Consider the following 20372-nt stretch of genomic DNA (forward strand, 5'->3'; position numbering starts at 1 on the left):
CACGCGTTCCTAGTAACGGAGATTGAGAATCCCATTGCTAGCAATATACCCAACCAGGTCGACCTCCTCGCGGTTCCCCCTGGAAACTATCATGGTTAATTCCTGATGAATTCATCATGATGGGTTAACTGGCCTGTTTTGATTCTCATCTATCACCCTTCACTGGTGCTCCGTCAGCGTATCACGTTAGCGCAGGCGAGGTTACCATACCATTTTCACCCACCAAAAAAACAACGTGCAACAAGTGATCCTATAAGGGTTCCATTTTTTCTTATGGTGTTACGGAACCCTAAAAATACATAAAAGACAAAACATAATTTTATTCTTTCATAGAATTCATATTTGCCCTAAGAACAAGCAATTACATAGAAGGAATGATAAAATAAAAACTGTAAATCATATGGTTGCCTCCTTTCTTCTTATGCAAATATAATTAGTAAAAAGAGGACGACAGATACACCATCAGTTGCTATTTTTCTCAATTCATATCAGGTTAGTGTATAGAAAATGTTTGATATGTCAATTATTTGTCAATGACAAATTTTACATTACTAGATTATATATTGGACACAGTTCATGTAGAGAGTATGCGAGCAGGTTGCATCTGAATTTGGTAGGGTTATACGGCCGTATAACATTTTCTATACACTAGCCTGCTATGAATTGACAATAATAAAGGATCTGAATGTAAAAATAAGTTAGTAAAGAGCAAACATACCTAAGAACATAAGGATGCGCCTGTGTAGCACGCGGCCATCTCTCTGAGCGAGGTCGATGCGCACGCGCAGTTTCTCCACTGAGCGGATCACCTGCAACAGTATTTTTCAAACTTTTACATGGCGCGACCCCCTTAGCGTGTTAAAATATTTTACGACCCCCTACCCTCCGCTGTTCTTAGCCTGTATATATTCTATTACAAAATATGTAATTCACCAGTGAGGGATTTTTTTTTCTTTTTAATATTTAAAGGGCTTTTACCTTCTTCAGGTATATCAGTCCTATTGTATCCTGAATTGATTTCTCAAACAAAACTTTATCTACTTTCCCTAGACGCGGAAAGAGAAGAATTAATGGGCATCAATAATTTACAGAGACGTTCAAAAATTTCTGGTTTAAGTTCAGCTAACATAGATTGAATAAGACCAACATTGATAGGTGAGGATGAAAGCAGGTCAGTTGGCTCATAGTGAAGAATTCATCAAGAATTAACCACGATGGTTTCTAGGTGAAGGGGAATTTTGTTTGGACCGTTTTGGAAAATTCTTTTTTTATTTTAAGTATATATACTTACAGATTGGTCGCATAAAAATGTCATCAAAATCGGATCGGTAGCGTTTTTTCTTTTACTTTTTTTAATCCAACTTAGATTGGCAAACAAGCTGACGGCCCACCTGATGGAAAGTGGTAACTGTCGCCTATAGACATGAGCAGTGCCATGGACATAACAGAGTATACTGTTTCGCCCATGATACCTCCCATGCGTTGTCATTCCTGAGGACTCAGATGTTATACCTCTGTGCCCTGTAAAATCACGCCATATCCTACCCTTCAAACCGAAACACAGCCATGCAAACACAACTGGTTTACGGTAGAAACATGAATGGGACAGAGATACCCAAGCAATCGACTTTTGTACAAAGTCTTTGTACAAAATTGAAACACAATTGAAGTCGGCTGTTTTTTACAAACGAGCACGCGACTCACCTGATGGTAAGTGACTACCGCCGCCTATGATCACCCACAACACCAATGGCATTGCAGGTGTACTACCGGCCTTTTAATAAGGAATTGGGTTTTTTTGGCACAATCTTTAATTACTCCAAGCCGGTTAAAAATACTTAAATTTAAGTTTACTAGAATTAAAATATTTTTTCTCTCGCTTCGTTTAAACTTACATTATGTAGGCGATCCTCGTCGAGGCATTCGCGCCTTTCCACTATCAGATAATTCAGTTTCTCCAGGCCCTCGAGGAACGTTTTCCATTCCACGTCGTTTCTGGAGAAGATCACCTGTACATAGGAGCTCATCATCATCACGAGCATGCGGCTCACCTGATGGTAAGTGACTACTGCCGCCCATGATCACCCACAACACCAAAGGCATTGCAGGTGTGCTGCCGGCCTTTTAAAAAGGAATATGCTCTTTTCTTGAAGGTTATGTTGTCCTATCGGTTCGGAAATACTGATATATAGCTGTACCCCCCCCCCCCTTCATAAACTGCCATAAAGAAGGGGATTATGGGAAATGAATAGTTAAAATATTTTTACTTTTATTTATTTATTCATCAGTACAAATATGTATACATGGCGGACTTAATGCTAAAAGCATTCTCTCCCAGTCAACCATAGGCAAGTGTCAGAATATTCAACAAATTGTTAAAATATCTATGTATTTAAAAGAATGACACTATCAAATTTTCCTGCGCGTGCAACCTCACATGCGCCCTATTAATCACTATTTATTTTTTCTACAAATCTCAAAAGCTCTGAGGTTTGTTACACGGTTATACACCATAGGATATTTAAAAAAATATTACCATAAGAGGTCTTAACCACTTTAATGCAAGGGTTTTTCTGTGAACTGAGGTCAACTGGCGCACTGGCGCACGCACAAAATTCGAACGAGCATACAATAAATATACACTAAGCCGGCCTTATCCCAACGTGTGGCCCACGCCCCACAGGGAGGCAATCTAATAGTTTATGCAACTTAGAATGGCAAACAAGCTGACGGCCCACCTGATGGAAAGTGGTAACCGTCGCCTATACACATGAGCAGCACCGTGGACATAACAGAGTATACTGTTTCGCCCATGATACCCCGCATGCGTTGCCATTCCTGAGGACTCAGGTGTTATTCCTCTGTACCCAGTAAATTCACTGCCATATCCCACCCTTCAAACCGAAACACAGCCATACAAACACAACTGCTTCACAGTTGAAACATGAATGGGACAGAGGTACCCAAGCAATCGACTTTTGTACAAAGTCTCCCTCTGGTAGTTAAAGGGGGGCAATTAAAAAATGGACTCGAAGCGATTTTAACCGGGCTATTTAAATGTAATGCTATGAGTAGATACAGGTGCCAAGTTTAACAAAAAAAAAAATTAAATAAAAAAAAAATGCTGTAAATATTTATTAGGTATAATTTCGTTTGACGTTACCAAAATATCAACTGGGCGATTAGAGTCGTCAAGTAAAGTTTGTCGGGAAAAATTATGTGTAGGGGCATAAAAATATTAGAACTTGTTCAAGTGGGACGTGACACAAAAAAACGTTGAAAAACACTGCAATAAGCTTTATGAAATACAAACGTGCGAGAAGGTATCGCTTCAGGTAAAAATATAAACATAATATTTATAAGTGGCGAGAGGTACTCGGGATAGCACAAAGCTGAACACGTTTGATGCGCGAGAGGGTCTCGTGTGAGATGCTTAAGTAGATAATAAGTCCCTCTTAAAACCTCACCAAGCTCTAACTATGGTTGTCAATCCGCCTGCCAAGCGTGGCAACTACTGGTAAAACCCCCCAAGGGGGAGGCTTATGTTCAGCAGTGGACAGTTAAAGACTGATATTATGATTGTGGAATTCCCTTCCCATATCTCTCCGTGAGAGTCAATCCCAAAATATTTTCAAGTGTATACTTAAAGAGCATCTTCTATCTTTATGAACATATATTTATTTATTCGTTTGTGTGTGTACATATATACGAGGTCTGTCCGGAAAGTTCGTATAAAAGTGTTCTGGAATGCGAGAAAGAGGAGTGGGGAGGCCAGGTAAGCGCAGGACCCCTTCCTTATGTCCCTAACAATGCTTCAGTTCTGGTCTGACCGCCGTGCGGTGCGAACTGGCTTGTCACGCCATCTGTGAAGTTACCTCTTAACGAAACCCCGTCGGCATGGAGCCCGCTTCCGTTGAAGAGCAGCGCGTCGTAATCAAGTTTCTCTCGAAACTCGGCAAGAATGGCCGTGAAATTTTTGCCGATCTCAGAACAGTTTATGGGGATGATGCTGTGAAGGAACCAACCGTCCACAAGTGGCTAAAAAGATTCAGAGAGGGCCGAGACAATGTTGATTGTTTTTTTCGATGTTCGGGGGATTGTCCATCAAGAATTCGTCCCTCCAGGCCAGACAGTTGATGGAAAATTCTACGTCGATGTGCTCAGACGCCTCAAAGCTCGTGTGGCACGAGTTCGTCCAGAATTGGCGCGAGAGGGGCGTTGGATTCTTCACCACGACAATGCCCCTGCCCACACCTCTCTTGTTGTCCGTGAGTTTTTGAGTAAAAATTCCATTACGGTGACCGAACACCCCCTATTCGCCGGATTTGGCCCCGTGTGACTTCTTCTTGTTCCCAAAAACCAAATTGGTACTTCGGGGGCGGCATTTGGGGGACATAAATGAGATAAAAAAAGCTACGACGGGGCAGCTGAGAAACCTACAACCAGAGGACTTTCAAGGAGCCTTCTCACAGTGGAAACGGCGTTGGCACAAGTGCATTATGTCACAGGGGGAGTACTTTGAAGGGGATAAAATTGATTTACCTGAATAATTGTAAAATAAAATTTTTAAAAAACTTTTATACGTACTTTCCGGACAAACCTCGTATATATATATATATATATATATAGCGCGTAAACGTATTATACTAAATATGTATTTTACTATTTTATTCTCAAATTATTGGAGAAAATGTAGTAATAAACTAGACTAGATGTCGCCACACGAGATGTACAGCTAAGTTCTTAGATATCTAAGCAAAGTAAAAGTTTAGGTTTTTCTTAAACCAAGTATAAAATAAATATATATATGTCGGAAGATGGCCATAGCTAAGCTCTGTTTCCTCCGACTCAGACATGGTTAACAAAAACTAATCTACCGTGGGCGTGTACTAATAAGAATCAATAGTTAGAGCAATTACAAAATCACACTTTATTTTTAAACTACAATCATTTTCATTAATGTAAGAAATAAAAACTAATTAAATAATATCGAATTAAATAGAACTAAATTGAAATAATATCAACTAAGACTCTAGACAACGATCTGTTGCAGTAGCGCGGTTTTCGACAGATGAATGTCGCACCACTTCCTTCCATTATCGCTCCAACGTTTTGTCAGCGCTCCCCTTCATTTTTCTCGCTTGTGTCTCGAGTCTATATATATAGATATATATATATTACTCTTTAACTCACCAGTTAATAAATATAGATAATAAATAAATAAATAGAGTTAATAAATAAATAAATAATATGCATAGAAGCAGGTGCAGTAATAGTTCACCTGTAATGCCAACAGGACCTGTTCAGGCTCCGCCGGGGCCCTGATCACCAGCAGACACGCGGCGCACAGCGTCGCCTCGTCCTTGCATCTAGATATTTCGATGCCCTGCAATACGAATTTCATGTATTAACCATAATGAGACTTTGTACAAAACTTGTCTGCTTGGGTACCTCTGTCCCACTCGCGTTTGTGTCGTAAAGCAGTTGTTTCCATAGCTTTTGGTTTGAAGGATTTTTTTTTATGGATGATAATGGAATGATAACCCCACTCGCGCTATCGGTATACACTGGCGGGGCACCAGTGAAGGATGATAGGTGAGGATGAAAAGGTAGGCAAGTTAGCCCATCGTGACGAATCTAACAATAAACCAATGACGATGGTTTCCAGGGGTAACCACGAGGAGGTCGACCTGACAGGGTATATTGCTAGCAATGGGGCTACTAATCCCCATTATTAACAATCCCTTCTCTCCCCAACGATTTGAAGGGTGGGATATGACAGTCAATTTACTGGGTACAGAGGAATAACACCTGAGTCCTCAGGAATGGCAACGCATGGGGGGTGTCATGGGCGAAACAGTATACTCTGTTATGTCCACGGTACTGCTCATGTCTACAGGCGACGGTTATCACTTTCCATCAGGTGGACCGTCAGCTTGTTTGCCATTCTAAGTCGTAAAAAAAAAAAGGATTTAGTACGAATATTACATTGCTGTTTTTTTTTCATATCTTAGTATATCACTATAAAATATAATTTTATTAGGAAGGCCTGTGTGCAGTAGTGGATGATTAATGGCTGATGATGATGATGATACAGGATGTAGTAGGATTTCCCTGACCTTGCACACGTCACCTAGTGAGTCAGAGTCACTGAGGTGTTCAGCGATGGCCGCGAGTGTTGCGAGCGCGGTGGCGGCCTCGCACCGTCCCACCGGCGGGGCCAACGCCGCCCACACGTCCACTGCCTGCGGGGGCGACAGGGGCACCAGTTGGGACGTCAGGCTCAGGAGCGAGGACAGCCGGTCCGGCACCTCCTGTTGATATTATTTAAATTAATATATGCAAAAAAATCTGTAATTTTTTTATACCACTAAGGTGACAAGCATACGGCCCACCTAATACAACCAAGCGGTTACCGTAGCCTATAAATGCTTGCAATACCAGGAGCATTATGCGCGCGTTGCGGATCCTGAAGAAACCTCTTTACCCATACATACATACATACATACATATCTGTCACGCCTGTCTCCCATTAGGGTAGGCAGAAACAATGAACCGCCAAATGCTTCGATTCGAACAAACCTGTTTACCCCTTTTTGAAAAACCTTAACAATTAATTCTTGCTGAATCCGCCACAACAGGCAAACCACTTCATCTTCTCAATTCTATTGTATTTTATTCAATATAGATTATATTCAATACATAATTATTTAAGTCGTAAACACGCACGCACTCATTCAAATATGCACGCACGCACTCACACACGCACGCATACACTCACACACGCACGCGTACACTCACACACGCACGCATACGCTCACACACGCACGCATACACTAACGCACGCACGCATACACTCACGCACGTACGCATACACTCACGCACGCACGCATACACTCACGCACGCACGCATACACTCACGCACGTACGCATACACTCACGCACGCACGCATACATTCACGCACGCACGCACGCACCTAACTGTGTAAAAAAACTCACCTCGCCACCTTCCTCGAAGAACGTCTCCAACACGAAAGTGACATGAGCAACGAACTCCTCGAGAACTTTGCCTGACGCAGGATGGGTACCCATCATGAGGTTCCGCCATACCTCTATGTATTTCAACACGCCGTCGCCCGTGTCCGATGGCTGTATTGTTTCCGTCGTTAGGAATACTATAGAGTCCTGCAAATAAATTACTATATAGAGAATGATTGAACGAATTAGAATAAATAATGGAATGAATGAATTGATAGAATGAATAAATTGATTGAATGAATTGATGAATGAATTGAATGAATGAATTGAATGAATGAATTGAAGGAGATTGTTAGTTTATATATTTTGTTATTTTTTTATTTGTGCTTTTTTATTTTCATTCTTTTATCTCTTTTGCTGTGTATTATGTGTATGTTTTTTTTTATTGTAATTTGTGTGCTGTAAGTAATGTAAATAAATTATCTATCTATCTATCTATCTGTCATAATTAATTTTATTTGAATTAAAATTTCATTTGAATTCCAAACTCACCGCTCGAACATCGTCTGGGGCTTCCAATATACCTCGTGAAATGACATCGACCCTTTTAGAGTTAGGTAAATTCTCGTAAAACAGTATCGCTGTTTGCAACAATTTATCACTGTTGGCCAAATTCGACTCTATGCACCACGATATCTGGAATTACAAGGTACACAGGAATAACACTTGAGTTCTCGGGAATAGTAACGCATGGGGGTATCATGGGCGAAACAGTATACTCTGTTATGTCCATGGTACTGCTCATGTCTATATGCGACGGTTACCACTTTCCATCAGGTGGGCCGTCAATTTGTTTGCCATTCTAAGTTGCATAAAAAATAATAGAATAGTATACTCTGTTATTGTCCATGGTACTGCTCATGTCTGTAGACGACGGTTACCACTTTCCATCAGGTGGACCGTCAATTTGTTTGCCATTCTAAGTTGCATAAAAAAATTTGGGGAAATTACAAGCTTTTGTTTCTCTTGCAATGGACTTCATTTATATTAGAGAACAAAATCCCGGGATCCCAAATGACAAAGACATAAAGGCTGTTACATATGTTGCTATAATTATATATGAATTAATTGCATAAATTAAAACAAATAATTAACAATAATATTTGAATGACCATAGACGTATAAAAAAATAAATTACGTCATCATATGTTTTTTTTTTGCTGGATGAAAATGGTATGGTAACCCCGCCTGCGCTAACGGGATAAGCTGGCGGAGCACCAGTGAAGGGTGATAGGTGAGAATGAAAACAGGCCAGTTAGCCCATCATGATGAATTCATCAGGAATTAAGCATGATAGTTTCCAGGGGGAACCGCGAGGAGGTCGACCTGGTTGGGTATATCGCTAGCAATGGGATTCTCAGTCTCCATTACTAACAATCCCTTTCCCCCCGTCATCATATGTTAATATGTTGAAATAAGAATAAGATTCGAACTAAGAACAAGGAATTACATAGAAGGAGTGATAAAATTGTCAATTCATAGCAGGCCAGTGTATAGACAATGTTATACGGCCGTATAAACCTACCAAATTCAGATGCAACCTGCTCGCATACTTTCTACATGAACTGTGTCCAATATATAATCTAGTAATGTAAAATTTGTCATTGACAAATAATTGACATATCAAACATTTTCTATACACTAGCCTGATATGAATCGAGAAAAATAACAACTGATGGTGTATCTTTGGTCCTCTTTTTACTAATTATATTTGCATAAGAAGAAAGGAGGCAACCATGTGATTTACAATTTTTATTTTATCATTCCTTCTAAGTAATTCCTTGTTCTTAGGATTAAAATCTTGTCTTACAATTGTTTAACGATGACAATTTTATTTTTTAAAAGAACTACCAGAGGGAGACTTTGTACAAAAGTCAATTGCTTGGGTACCTCTGTCCCATTCGTGTTTCAACCGTGAAGCAGTAGTGTTTGCATGGCTGTGTTTCGGTTTGAAGGGTGGGATATGGCGTGAATTTACTAGGTACAGAGGAATAACACCTGAGTCCTCAGGAATGGGAACACATGGGGGGCATCATGGGCGAAACAGCCATTCTAAGTTGTATTAAAAAAAAATAGATAAATGCCCATTCTATACTGCCACCGCCACAAGATGGCAGATGGTCATTATATTAGCCATTTACTGTCCACAACTGAATATAGGCCTCCGTCTATTAGGGGGTTTCACCAGTGGTTGCCACACTTAATGAGCAAGTTGGTAACCGTTATTAGACTTTGGGTATGTTTTAAGAGGGACGTTGCTACCCAACCCTTTACCAGTTCCCTTAGTCGCCCACTGGAAAAGAAGGGGTGGCCTATTCTATGCCGGGACCACACAGTGAGATGGTCACGAAACTTAAGAAACGAAAACAGGGAGAAACTCTATTGATTGCAAAAAGAGTCGTAAAAATCGGTTCAAAATTGCCAATGTAATCATGTAACAGTCGCAAAAAATTCAAATTAATTAAAAACTTTAAATTGCTTTAACAAAAATATAGTTTTTAAAAAAAAATCTTACCTCCTCTGCAATATCATAGGATATACTACCACATCGAAGCTGAAACTCCAATGAATGTATGTCTGTAAGTCGCGCAAGATCTCCGAAACTGAAGCCCTTGCGTTCCATATATACTAATATTCGTAACGCGGTAAACTTTGTATTCGTATCTGTCGCCTCTGCCCTCGGTAATACTTCTGAATTTAGTACATTCTGTAAATGGTAGAAAATGGTAGTTTTTAAATTTACTATCATAACGCATTTTAATTTTATCTTTTAATATAGTACCTACATTTAAATATGCAGTCTAACCCAAGTTTTGTTATGTTTTTTTTTTACAACACAGGGGGCAAACGAGCATGCGTCTCACCTGATGGTAAGTGACTACCGCCGCCCATGATCACCCACAACACTAGCCTTTTAAAAAGGATGTTCTTATGTAACTTAGAATGGCAAATAAGCTGACAGCCCACCTGATGGAAAGTGGTAACCGTTGCCTATGGACGGTAGGGTAAATATAAAATTATAATGTAAAAATTTGACGTTCATAAGCGGCTAAAATGTCCTACATGAATAAATGATTTTTGAATTTTGAATTTTTTGAATTATGGGCAGTACCATGGACATAACAGCATATACTGTTTCACACATGATACCCCCATACGTTGCTATTACTAAGGACTCAGGTGTTATTCCTCTGTACCCTGTAAATTCACTGCCATTATATGGCGCATGATGGTAGAATTTGGTAGCAAATACTGTAAAAATATGTATTGTATGGGTAGGTAGTGTAAATTTCCTTTAAGATGTATTGAACATCTCAGGAATCGTTACAATGTACAACTCTCAATATACATAGATCTAATTCTATTGAGCTCTATCCTTGCACAAGGCATTGAATTCGACTTTACCTTTTTTTTTTACAACACAGGGGGCAAACGTGCATGCGGCTCACCTGATGGTAAGTGACTACCGCCGCCCATGATCACCCACAACACCTACGGCATTGCAGGTGTGCTGCCGGCCTTTTAAAAAGGAATATGCTCTTTTCTTGAAGGTTATGTTGTCGTATCGGTTCGGAAATACTGCTGCTGGAAGTTGATTCCAAAGAGTAGTTGTGCGTGGGAGAAAGTGCCTTGAAAAACGCACGGTGGAGGACCGCCACTTGTCCAGATGGTTGGGATGAAATTTTAGTTTATGGCGGGTTGTACGATGGTGAAAATCTGCAGCAGGTATCAATCCGAACAATTCTTCAGAGCACTCCCCATGATAAATTCGGTAGAAAATGCACAGAGATGCAACATCTCTACGCAGTTTCAGTGGGTCGAGCCGGACAGTAAGACGCCGATCGTCAACAATTCGAGCTGCCCGACTTTGAATGCGGTCTAACGGAAGGAGTTGGTACTGTGGCGCTCCTGCCCACAGGTGAGAACAGTATTCCATGTGTGGCCTCACTTGAGCTTTATATAGTTTCAGGCGGTTTTCTGGCGTGAAATACCGTCTCACCCTATTGAGCATACCCAACTTTTTGGAAGCTATCTTAGCTTTTTCCTGCAGATGACCGCAAAACTGGACGTCGCTAGATATATCGACGCCAAGAATCCCCAGACTCGACTTATTATCGAGGGAAGTGCCCCGAAAGTAAGGAGATACGACAAACGGTGTCTTTTTTGCGGTGAACGCGCAGACTTGTGTCTTCTTAGGGTTAAAGTGAACAAGATTGCGTTCACCCCAGATCGAAACTTTATCGAGCGAAGTTTCGATTTCAGACACAAGTCTATTCCGGAGCTCATCGGTATGTGCCCGCGAGATCTTTGCATGACCGGTGTATAATGCATCTCCTGTACTGTCGTCTGCATAACAATGAATATCACTGATCTGTAACATATCATTGATATGCAGAAGAAACAGTGTCGGAGATAGTACACAGCCTTGCGGGACACCAGCATTCACAGGTTTTAAGTCAGAGCATGCTCCGTCGACTACGACCTTAATGCTACGTTCCTTAAGAAAACTGGCGACCCAACTGCACAATCTCGCAGGCAACCCAAACGAAGGTAGTTTTGAGATTAGTGCCCTATGCCACACCCGATCAAAGGCTTTCGCAATATCCAGACTAACAGCTAAGGCCTCTCCCTTATTCTCGATTGCCACCGCCCATCGGTGTGTTAAATAAACTAAAAGATCACCAGCCGAGCGCCCCCGTCGAAAGCCGTACTGGCGATCTGAGATCAGCTGGTGATCCTCTAGGTACCGGAGCAGTTGATGGTTAACAACTGATTCCATGACTTTCGAGAACAAGGAGGTGATAGCTATGGGCCTATAGTTAGCTGGATCTGAGCGGTCTCCTTTTTTAGGGATCGGATGCACCAAAGCAGTCTTCCAAAACTTTGGGACTATACCTGATGAGTAACAGAGCCGAAAAAGACGCGTAAGAACCGGAGCCAACTCTGGTGCGCACGTCCTAAGCACAATTGGAGGAATGCCATCGGGCCCACTCGACTTATGGATTTCAAGGGAGAGAAGTGCTCTACGCACTGATCTTTGCGTGAATTTAACATCCGGCCTATGCCGGATGTTAGAGAGAGACCATCCCCCGTTGTAAGAGCTCTATAGCTCTTACAACGCGGGATGGTCGGCGGTGGTTTCTCCCCGTCATCCAACGTCGAGTTTGATGCAAAGAGAGATCCAAGGAGATCGGCCTTCTCTTTGGCGTTCAGAGCCAACGAGTTATCCTCCCTGCGCAATGGTGGAAAAGATGACTGACAGAAATTCCCTCGTGCAGCTTTGGCAAGAGACCAGAAAGCTCGAGACCCCGAAGGTAAACTAGCCAATCTCTTGCCAATTCTACCAATATGCTCTGACTTCGCTGTGGCCAAAATTCTTTTGAAGGACCTAGAGGCAAAGTTATACTTCTTTTTAAGGGCACTGATGTTAGGATCTCGCGACGCCACACCTTTGGCTCAGGCTAGGAAGCACTCCTGTTTCAGGCGAGATGCTATTCTACAAGAGGCTCCATACCAGGGCTGGGATTTCCCACCGACAGGTACCACAGAGTTAGGAATAAATAATTCCATTCCCTGAAGCACCACATCGGCGATGGAATTGGCGATGGCGTCGGGGTCCCTCAGTGCGAAGCAAACCTGCCTCCATGGGTAAGATGCGAAAAAAATCCGCATCTCATCCCAGTCTGCCGACCTGTAGTGCCAAACACGACGTCTACCCGTGGAACGTGGTGGAATCGGACTCATGAGAGGCACCTCGCTCCGCACCAGACAGTGATCCGACGATCCAAGCGGAGCTTCGACGGAAATCACATAGTTGTCTGGGTGGGTGGTCAGCAGAAGGTCCAACAGTGAAGGTGAATGGTCCAACACATCAGGTATTCGCGTAGGCGAGGAAACAAGCTGCGTCAGACCATAAGCCAAAGCAAAGTCATGAACAGATCTTCCCGCATAGTCGGTTGTACGTGAACCAAGCCATTCGGTATGGTGGGCATTAAAATCGCCAAGAATCACGACTTCAGCGGAAGGAATCTGTTCGAGCAGGGAATCTGTAGTCATTTGGACGTGCTCAATGAGTTGGTCGGTTTCGATGTTACCGCTGTGGGACCTGTATAGGCATGCATAGACGCGAGGATGGTCATTGCAGTTTACGCGCAGCCATAAAATAGACAGGTCCGTACCTTCAAGAATACCTACACTACGTAAAGCGACTAAAAAGTTTATAGTAAAAAACAGTAGTAATCTAGGAGGCAGTAGTAATTGGTAGAAAATAACAAATGATTAAATGCAAAACCTTTTACTAATTATACTGCTCGCCATTTACAGGAATCTTTTGGGATTATCTTCACACCATAAAAACAAAATGATCACGTACAGCGTGGTTTCATAGGAGCTGCCTTCCGCGAACGCTCAGGTTATGAAATGACTTTCCTGACGAGGCTTTCTCTAAAAACTATAGCATGGGGTTTTTCATAAAGGACGTAATAAGATTTCTAAAGGGTTGGCAATGCGTACGAGACATCGCTGATGTTACAGGCGTCCATGGGCTACGGTAACCCCGTTCAATATAAGACAGGTCGTATGCATGTTTGGCATCATAATATTATATATTATAAAAGAAATGGTATTAAATAGTAGAATATTAAAGAAAATAGCATATGGTAGTAAATAGTAGAAATGGTAGAAAACAGTAGAAATTGCAGAAAATCGTAGAAATGGTAGAAAACAGTAGAAAGTGTACCTGAGCTCTGTCCTTGTTCAGAACATCAACAGCGGCTTCATATATAGTGCGTAAAGCGATCGCATTATCTTTCTTATCTCGCACCGTCTCCCACAACCAGCGGCGTATATTTACGTCAGCCGAAAGCCTCTCTTTAAACAAATATGCATACTTCTCTAGTATTGTAATTATCACTGAAAAAATGTATCCTTCGTATAAAACCCGGTCATTTAATATTTATTTATTTATTCTTTATTGCACAATAAAACTTTGTACTTGTGGCGAGCTTAATGCCATGTGGCATTCTCTACCAGCTAACCATTAGGTAAGAACAGAAAGCGTATGAAGGGCAGCGGTGGTGAAAAATATGTGACAACATGGTTATGGTTATAAAAAAAATCAATAATGTCACATTTATATTAAAAAATCATAATAATATAGAAATTTATTGAATTTATCTCCAAGGACATCGTCAGGTGCCAATCAGGTCAAGGTGCCATCATAACAACAGTCCTGACGGCCCTACTGATGGGAAGGGGTAACCGTCGCCTATAAACATAAGCATATATATATATATATATATATATATATATATATATATATATATATATATATATATATATATATATATATATATATATATATATATATATATATATATATATATATATATATATATATATATATATATATATATATATATATATATATATATATATACATCGAATGTTGTTCGAATGAGCAGTTGTCGGAGTGCAAATTTGATGCTGTTTTATGTAATATTTATTTTATAAATGTATTAATTTGTAATCTGTTGCCTTGCTATAAATAAATAAATACGAACGTGTGCGTGCGCGCACGTGTATGCATTCGTGCGCATACATGTGTACGCGTGTGCGTATGAAATTAATTTATCGCATAGTAAAATATTTATATTTCTATAAAAACCTTACCTTTATTACATTTGGACGTGTCAATGTACTTTATAAGGGTGTCATAAAACAAATTCAACTCCGAAGTGGGCAGATGTGGTCCGAAACTGTGGAAGAGTCCGGACAGTCCTTGCAGTATCGCCGATGTCAGTGTGTCCTGGAAATTTCCCTTATTATTTAGACTCCAGCTGATGCAGGTGGCTTAGAACCGTTCCTTATGGCAGTCTATTTATTTATTTATTCTTTATTGCACAATAAAACTTTGTCCAAGTGGCGAGCTTAATGCCATATGGCATTCTCTACCAGCTGACCATTGGGTAAAAACAGAAAGCGTATGAAGGGCAGATGTGGTGAAACATATGTGACAATTATAGCAGTCTATGGGGGAGGCCTATGATCAGCAGGGGACTGATGGCGGCTGAGATGATGATGATGATGATTTAGACTCTGATATACAATTCTCAATCACCAGGTACCTCTAAAATTTAAATTTAATACAGCGAACACTCTATATAAGCAACCTCTCTATAATAAAATATCAATACATAGTATAAAACAAAGTCGCTTTCTCTGTCTGTATGTCCCTATGTATGCTTAAATCTTTAAAACTACGCAACGGATTTTGATGCTCATTTTTAATAGATAGAGTGATTCAAAAGGAAGTTTTATATGTATAATACATGCATAATATTGTAGAGAAACACTGATATTTTGGAGGTTTCTAATGTGATATGATGTAATGTGCACCCGTGCGAAGCCGGGGCGGGTCGCTAGTAATAAATAAAATATAAAGAATATTGCTTATTTGTGTGTATATATATCGACACAGTAAATGGAGCTTAACATTTCGTTGATCATTAAACCTATCCTAATAGTCCAGAGGAACGATATTTTAACATTTTTAATAATTCTAAATGGCATGTATCATGTAATTTGAACATACAATTTTTGTTTCATTTGCCCCCGTAATTTCGAAAAATATTTCATGGTAGGCCCTCTGCTTTCATCGTCACCTTTCATCCCTCATTGGTGCCCCGCCAGCGTATACCCTACCTATCCCCCCCCCCCGCCCCGGGTGAAAGAGATTGTTAGTAATGGAGATTGAGAATCCCATTGCTAGCAGTATACCCTATATATAGTATGTATCATGGTTAATTCCTGATGAATTCATCATGATGGGCTAACTGGCCTGTTTTCATTCTCATCTATCACCCTTCACTGGTGCTCCGCCAGCGTATCCCGTTAGCGCAGGCCATACCATACCATTTTCACCCATCAAAAAACAACCCATGCGACAAACACACACAAACATTCTCACCGAATTTTTCTTGGACTCGAGCATTCTAAGATATATCCGCCATATTCTGGTGACCTCGTGTTCGACCGTTTCAGGGTGACACTCACATACTGTGCCTGGAAAGAACAATTCAAATAATAATAATACACTCAAAAATGTCACTCAATACGATGTATGTACATGGCCGTGTGGTCCCGGCATAGAATGGACCACCGCTTCTTTCCCGTGGGTGTCGAAAGAGGCGACTAAAAAAGGCCGAGGGATGGGCAGTAGCGTCCCTCTTAAAACATCTCTAAAACTTAACTGCGGTTTTTTTTTAATGAATGATAATGGAATGGTAACCCCGCCCGCGCTATCGCTATACACTAGCGGGGCACCAATGAGGGGTGATAGGTGAGAATGAAAAGGCAGATCAGCCCATCGTGATGAATACATTATTATGAATACGTTTCAGACATAACAGCATTTAATATTTCAGTATAAATAAAAACAAACTCAAAAAAAAGGTTATTCAAAAAAGGGCTAAAGAGGTTTCTTCAGGGTCGGCAACGCGCACGTAATACCTCGGGTATTGCAGGCGTTCATAGGCTACGGTAACCGCTTACCATCAGGTGGGCCGTATGTTTGTATGCCACCACAGTGGTATAAAAAGTGTGTTTAATGTACTTGCCAACAATGAGTGCCAGCTGTGTCTTGCATACGTCAGAGTATTCCAACTGATTGATAAGGCGGGCCGCAAGCGTGCCATCGCACGGATATACTCTTGCGACTCTCTCTAAACATAAAAGCGCATTCTTCTGTCCCTCCGAGTCGAATTGAAGAGGACAAATCTGAAATGTTAATATAGAAATCGGTCCAATTAAATCACGGGTGGACATTTTTAGATTTCAAAAAGTGGTTATTGTGACATAACGATAATAGTTGGACATATAGTGTCGCGAAGTTTTTTGTAGTTATTGATATTTCCTTCAATATTGTAGTACATACTTTTGTTCTATCACCAATAGTTTCCGCAGCGCGCGCGACCAAAGATATTTTAGAGCATTTTTTACACCTCGAGTTACGTTCCTAAAGTTTTAATAAGGATCCCTAATCTTTTCTAGCAATAAATATAGCCTATGTTACTCAGGATGAATATAGCTTTCTAATGGTGAAAGAATTTTTGAAATCGGCAAAGTAGTTTTTGAGTTTATTTATTACAAACATACACACATACAGTGAGAGGTGAAAGGTGAGAATGAAAAGGCAGGTCAGTTAGCCCATTGTGATGAATACACCAGGAATTCAGCACGATGGTTTCCAGGGGAGACCACATGGAAGTCGACCTTATGCTCCATATTGTTAGCAATGGGACTGATAGTTCGCATTACTAACAACCCTCCCCCCCCCCCCCCCACCCATTGCACTAGCGGGTTTTTTTTTTTAAATGGATGATAATGGAATGGTAACCCCACCCGCGCTATCGGTATTCACCGGCGGGGCACATGCAATGATAGGTGAGAATGAAGTAGGTCAGTTGGCCCATCGTGTCGAATTCAACAAGAATTGTTCACGATGGTTTCCAGGGGGAACCGCGTGGAGGTCGACCTAACAAGGTATATTGCTAGCAATGGGGCTGTCAAACTGCATTGCTAACAATCCTTTTCCCCCCGCACTAGCGGGGTTGCCATACCAACCCACTCATTAATATAAAACTGTAAAAAAACCTTACCCGAATAATATCTTCACAGTACGGCTGCACAGTCTCAGAATGCTTCGTGACCACATCTGCGAGTAACTTGAAGGTTTCTCTGACCACATGGCACCAGGAGTCAACAGAATGGTATGAAGATATTGTACCCAATAAACATACTGGCTGGTAAAGCAATGTATCCAGGATCCTTTCTGGAAATAAAAAAAAAACGCTCACAACTGTAATTCCCAACCCCCAACCCCATGCTGTAGTCTCTTGGGAAAACCTCGGCCGGGAGTTCATACCATAATCTGAGTGTTCGATTTGAGATTTTTTTTTAATTTTAAATGAAAATGGAATAGTAACCCCACCTGCACCTATGGTATACACTGGCAGAGTACCAGTGGAAGATGACAGGTGAGAATGAATGCAGGTCAGTTGGCTCGCCATGATGAATTCGACATGAATTAACCGTGATGGTTTCCAGGGGGAACCGCGTGGAGGTCGACCTGACAGGGTATACTGCTAGCAACAGGCCTATTAGACCTCATTACTAACAATCCCTTTCCTCCCAATAACTTGAACTATTCTAATAACATTACAGTCCTGAGGTATGGCAACACATGAGGGTTATGTACCATGGGCATCACAACGCATTCTATAGGGGTGGGTAATATATATATAGCAATATCCATATTTTGGGCGGAAAGGAATTGTTAGTAATGGAGACTGAGAATCCCATTGCTAGCAATATACCCAACCAAGTCGACATTCTCGCGATTCTCCCTAGAAACTATCATGATTAATTCCTGATGAGTTCATCATGATGGGCTAACTGGCCTGTTTTCATTCTCATCTATCACCCTTCACTGGTGCTCCGCCAGCGTATCCCGGTAGTGCAGGCGGGGTTACCATACCATTTTCACCCATAAAAAAAACCTTTTTTCTGCCATCAAGGTTCAGAGAGACCCAATATTCTATATATTGGAGCAGTACCAATATTACCCATGCCCGAGAGCCTACCATGAAATGTTTTCCAAAATTTCCAATCTGAACGAAAATAATGTTTAAAGAGGGACACTGCTGCCCATCCCTCTACCAATAAGTTTCTTAGTCACCTCTTATGGGCACCTACGGGAAAGGAAGGGGTGACCTATTCTATGCAGGGACCACATGGCCTTAAAAAATCATTACAAATAAATTAAAATGAGTGTTATATATAGTGTATGACCCATCAGGTGGAACATCAGCATTCTAAGTATCATTAATAAAAAAAACTAACCTATCTCAAAATCAGCTAGATCTTTTTTAAGCAAATTGTCAGCAGTTCGTATTGCTTTGTTGCAGCTTTTAGGATCGGCTGGCTCTGGGTAGACTTCCAACAGAGCCTCCCATTGTTCCATGTTGGGCTACAACAGAATTTACATCAAATATATAGTAAGGTACTTGAAAATTAATTTCATCATGATATAGGCAGCCTGAGTGCCTTTTACCATCTATATCAGCCTTTCCCGAAGAGGGAGATAACACCCCCTTGTGGGCGCTGCAACCACTTTCCATCAGGTGGGCTGTCAGCTTGTTTGCCATTCTAAGTTGTATAAAAAGAAAAAAAAAAAAGAGGGGCAGTAAGAGACCCAGAAAAAAAATGGAGGCATTGTGTAAAGGTTTGAGGGGGTTAATTTAATTTAAAGTAATAGTGGTTTTTAAGTGAAAAAATGGGGGTGCTAAAAATAATTTATTCTCAAAGTGAGCAATAGACAAAATAAGTTTGGGAACCCCTGATCTATACCATGGGGAATGCTCTGAGTGTTCTAATTTAATACCGAATTTAATTATAAGATTGATGTTTTAAATATTTTTGGAAAGAAAAGAAATGGTTAAAAATCTAACCACATCATTCAGTTTATTCTCATATGCGTATTTGATTTTTAAACAAAAAGAATGCTTGTACATTATATTTGCCCCATACCTTATACACCTTATACAACTTAGAATGGCAAACAAGCTGACGGCCCACCTGATGGAAAGTGGTGACCGTTTTTTTTGTTTGTTTTTTTTTTACCTCGACAGATGAGGTTGAGCATAGAGGATTTATATCATTTTATCATCCATTGTTATATACCTATGTATCACAATAAATAAAATGAAATCAACATAAACTACATAGCAAAAAATATCAATAATAAATTATAAATTAGTTTTTGCTTGTGACGACCCCATTATATCTAGAGAAGATAAAGTTAAGATCAAAGACAATAGTTTAAAATTATTGAAATTAGAAAACTGTATGGTAGTTAATAACTGACCACAAATAAATGAAAAAAAAAATTAAATACATATGTTATTAATTTCATACCAATGTAATCAAAGTAGAAAAAATTTGAAAAGATAAACAAGAACACAGAAATTGGAAAATTGGAAATATTTTGACTTCTTTCCGACGTTTTCGTTGTTTTTAACTTCTATTTCTTTGACAATCAGCCGGTCCGCCGTTTCCGCTTCCCGTTTTTAGTGATGCGATTCGCCTATTGCAAGTGCTGTATAATCTATTATTTCTTTATTATTCTATATGATGTATCGCCATAGATTTAGAATTACGTATCAATGCCTATGTTTTTTTTTTAAATCCATGAAAGAAATAATGTTTAGTCATAGATTAGTATTTTTATACATTTTTAGTAAATATTTTTTTATGATGCATATATTATTCTCAAT

General features: G+C 40.3%; 1 protein-coding gene across 4 annotated transcripts in view; it reads right to left on the reverse strand.

Moving 5' to 3' along the window:
• LOC113513711 (uncharacterized) overlaps positions 1-20208 on the reverse strand; it is an 84330-nt gene extending 64122 nt beyond the window's left edge. Inside the window, exons 1-14 of one of the 4 annotated variants that reach the window (XM_052901286.1) lie at positions 20014-20208; positions 18940-19066; positions 17697-17869; positions 16656-16815; positions 16007-16101; positions 14710-14845; positions 13778-13950; positions 9554-9745; positions 7531-7674; positions 7000-7185; positions 6120-6314; positions 5282-5386; positions 1896-2009; positions 719-809 (exon numbers count right to left, since the gene is read on the reverse strand). In XM_052901286.1, the coding sequence (XP_052757246.1) occupies positions 719-809; positions 1896-2009; positions 5282-5386; positions 6120-6314; positions 7000-7185; positions 7531-7674; positions 9554-9745; positions 13778-13950; positions 14710-14845; positions 16007-16101; positions 16656-16815; positions 17697-17869; positions 18940-19060 (1885 nt within the window). In that variant the 5' untranslated portion in view covers positions 19061-19066; positions 20014-20208. Of the gene's footprint in view, positions 1-718; positions 810-1895; positions 2010-5281; positions 5387-6119; positions 6315-6999; positions 7186-7530; positions 7675-9553; positions 9746-13777; positions 13951-14709; positions 14846-16006; positions 16102-16655; positions 16816-17696; positions 17870-18939; positions 19067-19150; positions 19201-19719; positions 19870-20013 lie in introns of those variants that run through there. The other 3 variants (XM_052901287.1, XM_052901285.1, XM_052901288.1) reach the window with 3 other exon arrangements.
• Between the last annotated feature and the right edge of the window lie 164 nt (positions 20209-20372).

Source organism: Galleria mellonella, unplaced genomic scaffold (assembly GCF_026898425.1).
Source record: "Galleria mellonella isolate WM207_F2 unplaced genomic scaffold, CSIRO_AGI_GalMel_v1 utg778, whole genome shotgun sequence".
Classification (NCBI taxonomy): Eukaryota; Metazoa; Arthropoda; class Insecta; order Lepidoptera; family Pyralidae; genus Galleria; species Galleria mellonella.